The sequence below is a fragment of the Solanum stenotomum genome, chromosome 5 (assembly GCF_019186545.1).
Source record: "Solanum stenotomum isolate F172 chromosome 5, ASM1918654v1, whole genome shotgun sequence".
In the NCBI taxonomy this organism is placed as follows: domain Eukaryota; kingdom Viridiplantae; phylum Streptophyta; class Magnoliopsida; order Solanales; family Solanaceae; genus Solanum; species Solanum stenotomum.
The window spans coordinates 26,748,487-26,755,735 of NC_064286.1; the positions used below are offsets into that span (position 1 = coordinate 26,748,487).

General features: G+C 34.2%; 1 protein-coding gene across 1 annotated transcript; it reads left to right on the forward strand.

The window, feature by feature from the left end:
• The first annotated feature begins 1,140 nt into the window (after positions 1–1,140).
• On the forward strand, positions 1,141–7,026 carry LOC125865189 (ribose-phosphate pyrophosphokinase 1-like). Its single transcript, XM_049545381.1, has 9 exons — positions 1,141–1,323; positions 1,439–1,633; positions 2,537–2,785; positions 3,521–3,664; positions 3,829–3,996; positions 4,874–4,943; positions 5,370–5,451; positions 5,954–6,113; positions 6,786–7,026. The coding sequence occupies exons 1-9, from the start codon at positions 1,240–1,242 to the stop codon at positions 6,822–6,824; spliced, it is 1,191 nt and encodes a 396-aa protein (XP_049401338.1). The 5' UTR covers positions 1,141–1,239; the 3' UTR covers positions 6,825–7,026.
• The last annotated feature ends 223 nt before the right edge of the window (positions 7,027–7,249 follow it).

The following is a 7,249-nucleotide window of genomic DNA, read 5'->3' on the forward strand; positions in this document are numbered from 1 at the left end:
ACTAAAGGATTAATGTGCAATAGATGTATTTCTAATAAATTTTATACTTACATAAATAAATATGACTTTTAATTAATGTTACTATTTTTTTCTTATAGTTAATAAATTTTAATTTAGTGCAGGGACAAAATGAAAATGTTTATTCCATATTACTGAATATAAAATTTATTTTGTAATTCATAAATTTTTAAATGATTCATATATTCACTCTTGAGAAGTTTAATAATTTTGGAAAAAGATTTTCAAAAGCATATATTTACATTACAAGAGAAATTGTTAACAAAAACAAATGAATTTAGACTACATCATGTTAACTTCATACATTGTAACATTACATACTAATGTATATATTAAGCAAAAAAATAATTGTTATATCATCAAAATTATTTTCCTAAAGTACTCGAGGTTATAGGATGTACCCTCTTAGGATAGAACGATTTACTTCATCAGAATAGTACCTCAGATTCCGCTAAACTTCAAAGTCACTCAACAATCACACGATTTTTTTTTTAAATGTAAGAAGAAGAGTAGGAGATTAAAAAAAATATGGTTGAAAAATGAGAGGAAGCCCCTGTATTTATAGTCGACAAAGAGTAGTATGAACGAATGTTTTTTGTGTCTTATTTGAAAAGTCATGACCTTTCCAAGAAGTCATAACCCTTTGTTAGAAAAGTCACAACGCATCGAACAAGTCACAACTTAAGTTAGGGATATTATAATAATTTAATATTCAAGTTAGAAGTTCATGCTTTTAAGATAATATAATATATATATATATATATACACACACATACATATATATATCAGAAAATTTAAAACCCAATCCATTGCTTTATTGGCCTTATAGTTAAACCGTCCTTGATTACAATATCATTTTTGATATTCTTTATTAATAATAATTTATATTTATTTTCTATATAATTTATAATTATAACCTTAGATATTTTTTGAGAAAACCAAAAACCTATCTAAAGCAAGTATTTGTTGTGTTAAACATATGATATAGGAGTAGAAAATAACAATTAAAAAATTGGATTTTTTTTTTTTAAAGCAAACTAAAAAAAAAAAAGCAAAATAAATTGAACAAATGAGTACATGGTCATTCCAGGCATCCACTGTTATTTCTAAACTGAGTGGAATGTCAAATTCTGATTGCTACTGAGATATTTTAAAACCCTAAAACCTAAAACAAATCTGTATCCCTTTCCATTAGCTCACTGACTACGTATCCTCAGTACAATGACATCTTTAGCTCTACCTGGAAGCTTTCTTGATGTCAACAAAACCTGCCATGGTAGACATGCTGCTCGAAACTCTATTATAGTAAGCAATTTCTCTTCCCTTTCTCCTTCATTTTCCAAATTACTTTATATAAGAGAAAAAATTTACTCTATTATGACAACTATAAGTGCTTCTCTTAATTGTTGCCGCATTTTAGAGGTGTAATGTGGCGGAACCACTTATGTTTAGCAAAGAGAATGGGAGACCAGGCATGCCCCTCCAGGTTAATGGAGATCCTTCATTTACTAATCTCTTGAACGCCAATCAGCTAAGAAGATTTCCAGTTGCACATGGTCACAATGATACCAGACTCCGTATTTTCTCTGGGACTGCCAATCCTGCACTTTCTCAGGTACTTATTTTGTATTCAGGATTTCTGTTTAAAGGGGACTGAGATAGATCCACAGTGCAGCAACTAAAGTAAAGGAAACATAGTTTTGAATTTAGGTATTGCTTATAAGAAATAGGCTGTAGTCTAAATTTCAACTGGAGTATAAGAGATTTAGGTATTACTGGCATGTGATATCAGCTCTTAATTGAAGTCGCTAGACAAGAAAAAGAACTGAAGTTTAACATGAAAGATCATCACTGGATTTTTTAAATATAGGTTTGATCTCCATTTTAGAGCCGAGGGTCTATCGGAAACAACCTTTCTACCCCTCAAAGGTTAGGGTAAGGTCTGCGTGCATTGTATCCTCCCCAGAGGCCCATACCCAACTTGTGGGAGTACACTGAGTATGTTGTTGTTGGAGTTTTGTTGGAGTTACTGAAACGCTTTAGTTAGTTTAATATCTCCTACCCACGGTCCCATTTGACTCATCTAAGACAACCTTTAAAGTTCTGAAGGTTATAAGAAAGTTCAACAAAACACAATGCAAAACAACATAGTTCCACTCTTTTATCATATAATCAAATAAAAGTCTTTTATCATATAATCAAATAAAAGAAAGAGTATTGCTAAAGAACAAGTATTTTTGTTTTGCTTGGTCAATAGCATAGTGGTAAATACCCTCCTTATTTGCAGATTCGAGTTATGAAGGAATGGTCACACATGGACTCCTGGGCAAGGGGTTCCTGTGAGTTGGATTTTACCATATCAATAAACTAATTAGTAAATAAAAATCTTGCTTCACTATCTTAGCCAGTGCAATTCTTTCTAATACATTAGAAATCCTCTTTACAGCTTCTGGGACACCATCATTGTGTCTATGTTTTCTTATGCGTCATTACTGATGGATTGCTGCCTGTTCCATAGGAAATTGCTAGCAACATGGGTTTGGAACTTGGAAAGATAATGATAAAACGTTTTGCTGATGGCGAGATTTATGTCCAGTTACAAGAGAGCGTTAGGGGTTGTGATGTATATCTTGTCCAACCTACCTGCCCTCCTGCTAATGAAAATCTGATGGAACTCTTGATAATGATTGATGCTTGTCGTAGGGCCTCAGCCAAAAATATCACTGCAGTGGTTCCTTACTTTGGGTATGCCCGTGCTGATCGTAAGGTATTTCTACGTAGCTTGTCCCATAGAATGATTAATGAATGGTCGAGTATGTCATAATTCTTTTCCAATGAAAACTTATTATCTCATATTTTGAATTTTGTTGCTAAAAACTAAGGTGGTAAGATGGCGATAAAAAAATGTTTGACAGATTGAGTGTGTCAAATAGGTGATGTATATTTTCTTAGTTTGGCCCTAACCTTGATTAGTTTAACTACATAGTTGATAAGATTAAGTATGATGACTTTTTTCTAACTGTGATGTGATTGAATATGTCATGAATGCTTATTTTTGAAGCTATTTCTGTTTTTGATCACGATGAATAAGAGTTAGGTATTAGAAGCCGTATTCTGATTATTATTATTGTTGTTGTTGTTGTATTATTAACATTATTATTGTGTTTGGAAAATCATGCTTGTGTTCGGAAAATTAATGGCATGTTCTCATTTTTTAGCCAACGAATTTCTGTTTCCAATAGCTGGCTAGGCCGAACGGAATCACCGATCTAGATAGACGGATCGTTCACTCCCAGTTTTTTGAGGGGTTGTTTGCGACGGTAGCATTAGCTAAGCAATCAAGGCCAGGTCGAATAGAGTCGGTCCTAGGGTGAAGATTATCGGATGGAACAATGAAATTGCTTGTGGGAGGGGAACTTGAGCTTTCTTCTGGTCAGTGATAGGGGAAATCAACTCAAGTTATTAACTATCTAATTCATTCAAATACCCAATTATTTTGCAGACTCAAGGTCGTGAATCAATTGCCGCCAAACTTGTAGCAAATCTGATAACAGAAGCTGGTGCAGATCGAGTTCTTGCTTGTGATCTCCATTCTGGCCAGTCAATGGGCTATTTTGACATTCCAGTGGATCATGTACCTGGCCAGGTAATTTGTCCATAGCCACAACATTAACTTTAGCATCAATAGTGCTGGTACTTGATATGATGTTACAAAATGAGAAAATTTGAAGAGGAAGACTTTCCTTTCATTGGAAATTGGAAAACGTGGATTAATTTGTATCCTTATTTCTTTTGTGTTTGCATGTATAGCCTGTCATACTTGACTACCTTGCGAGCAAGACTATCTGCTCTGATGATCTAGTCGTGGTATCTCCTGATGTTGGGGGGGTTGCAAGGGCAAGAGCTTTTGCCAAAAAGTTGTCTGATGCACCCCTAGCTATCGTCGATAAAAGGCGTCATGGACACAATGTTGCTGAGGTAATCTGGTTGATACTATTTTAATTAGGTTTCTTTTACACCCTTAATTTTTTTTTTTGTCCCCTTTCTCTTTTTCTTGTCTTTTTTTTTCTTTATAGATTGCATTTGAGGTTTGTTTGGGATACTTCTTTTTTTGTTGCTATAAACTCTTTAGTGAAGAACAAACTTCTAATATTTCTATGTTTTGTTGTATATCAGCTTTACACTGACTGAATTGTTAACATGGGGAATTCAAAATCTAATGCTGGTGCTGGGCTACATGCTAAATATGCTTGTAATTTGGGCAACATGCTAACTTTCATGCTATTGCTTAGGATGATATTTTTGTGGTACTGTTTTTTATATTTTTACAGGGTATGTTGTTGCAATTTTTTTAAAAAAATATTTCCAATGGTGATTACTAATTAAATTTGCAAGTTCTATTAAATGCATGGTTGCTTATAAACTATTAAAATAAGATTTGTTTTCTTTCCTTAAAATGAGATGGGTTTCAGTATTGAGGCTCATGCTCCTCTCATTGCGACAACTTCGCAACTTAAGCATCACATTTCAATTTCATATACAACATAACTCCTCTTTACAAACATTAAAGGTTCTTCATCCCTGTTTTTTGGAATTGAGTTCCCTATCTATGTTTCAATCCATATAAGCCACCTACTATGCCCTTAACTATTTAGTTAGCTCACCTTGTTCGACATTATAATTCTGTCTGTCTATGTATCATTACATGTTCTGAAGATGCTAGAGTAAGTACAGGAATCTTTTTACATATGACATCATAAATGCATGTGCCTGTCCTTCCATACTGCATAATTTTATTATTTGTGCCTGTTAATATGTTTTTCTGTGGGCACTCACTTCTGCTCTCTGACAACAGGTAATGAATTTGATTGGTGATGTTAGGGGAAAAGTGGCAGTTATGGTTGATGACATGATTGATACGGCTGGTTAGTATTTTCCTTTTGTTTTCCGTTTGTGGTCTTAATTTCTACGGTTCTTTCTCCCTTTTTTTGTTTTTTGTGAAAGCCATTTTGCGTTTGCTTTAGTCCGTTACAGGGTTTTTCAATTTTATTTCAATTTTAAAGCAAAGATCCTCCAATATTATTTTCACCCCTTTTGTTCGATATGAGGCGATGTATCACAATTAGTTATTTTCGAAGATTGTTATTCTATGTGATACCACTTGCTATTAATTGCTTAGGCATTGTTTTGATATGCTCTTCTTAAAGTGATTTTCTAGCAACCAAATATCCCGTTTCATTTTTTTTCCCCATTTCTTTCTTGGCTGGGTTAGTTGGTTTGTAATTTATGAGACTATTATTCCTAGTCAATCTATAAACATTTTGACGTTAATACTGCTAATTGTTTTGCAGGTACTATTGCAAAAGGAGCCGCTCTTTTGCATCAAGAAGGAGCCAGGGAAGTTTATGCATGCACCACTCACGCGGTTTTCAGGTACTTATGTATGTTTTCCCTGAATTTGGAACGTTGCATCAATCCTGAGCTTGCTACTTTTAGTGAAAAAAGTTCCCCCTTAGCATGAACAGTCTGGAATTTCTTAGTCACATCTGTTTCTTAGTTGATGGTGATAAAAATGTGTACTCTAGGGATCGTTGCCATATTAAGATGTGTACTCAGTGGATCTCGAAAATGTAAGCTCTTGTTCAATTCTTGGAATTGTGTCAATTTCCTTTGAGAAGATAAAAGGAACTGCATCAATTTACTAACAGAAATGTTTTGGTGAAAAGGGGAAAAAAGATTACTTTTTCATCCAAATCCTGCTCTTCTTAATTAAATAAGTCACAAGGGAATTTGAGCATTGTTTGCATTATGTCCTTTAATAAATAGCTTTGGACTTTAAGATGCTAAGCTGCCCAGCATGTTACTGAACTTTGCATGGTACTTGAGATATAGTGCAGAACATTTTTATGTTGAATCTTAATCTAATGTTTTGCAGCCCTCCTGCAATAGAGAGGTTGTCGAGTGGACTGTTTCAGGAGGTAATCATCACAAATACCATCCCGGTTGCAGAACAGAACTATTTCCCCCAGTTGACCATCTTATCTGTGGCAAACCTCTTGGGTGAAACCATTTGGCGTGTCCACGATGACTGTGCAGTAAGTCTAAGCTTCAATTTTAAGATGAACTTGTTAAAAAATTGTGTTATTCCTCTTCCCTAAGTAAGTCTTTCCTTTCTATTCCGAATTGCAGTATAATGTCTCTAAGAAAAAGGGTGCTTTTTTTGAGAAAAAAAGTAGGAGAACAAAAAAAAACATTCCTGTCTTTTTAGTGAGTGGAAAAGGTAAAAGTATAATGACATTCTTAAAAGAACGTGGAGAAAGGGAAGAAACAATCACACGTATTCTGTTTCCTTGTTAACGTTATCAAGTATGTGATTTTAAAATTTCTCTTGGAAAATCTGGTTACATTTGAAACTTGCAGTAGTAACCTAAAACTCCACACCATTATGATCTACGAGATTCCGAAATGGTTTAGCATGAGTTAAGAAACTTAAATAACACTAATAGGAAACAGCTGTGTAGAGTGTAAAGGCTGTGTAACACTTGTATGATTCTATTTCCTTTAATTAAGAATCATAATACCAGTAAGACTTGGAGTATCCCTGTCAGAATTATGCATTTTAACATCTCTCAATTATTTCCATGAACTGTCCAATCTAATTTCAGTTTCATGTTTTAGTTGTAATAATAGTGTCTATATATATATCCTTGAGGAGAATGTTCATATGAGCTATAGCTAACCTTGCCACTCTTCTTTGTACTTGTCAGGGAGGCTTTGAGCCTTACTCAAGTTTGGGCATTGATTAGTTAGTTCCCATTCATTGGCTGCCTTGGAACTGTTGTCTATAACTTGAAGCAGAATTGTAAATCCAGCAAATTTCCATCCAGTAACGAAGTGAGAATTTTTAGCTGTAAAAATATTGCTTGCAGAATGTTATGTTGTAAATCTTTCAACCAGTGACTTAAGTCCCTGGTGTAAATAAGCTTTGGGATGAGTTCTCTTTCTTTTCTTTTTTCTTTTTCAGGTGACTGATACCTTCCATTCTTGAACTCTGCCTATATGTAGATTTACTGAAATTGCTGCTACCTTAGCGTCACACATCATAGATATTTCTGGCCAAATCACTGAGCAAGTTAAAATTTTGAAACGTGGTATGAATATGCTACCGTTTTAATTAGGCTGAACCTATTGGCAGCCACTACAGTTGACATCAGCTTTCACTTAGATACCT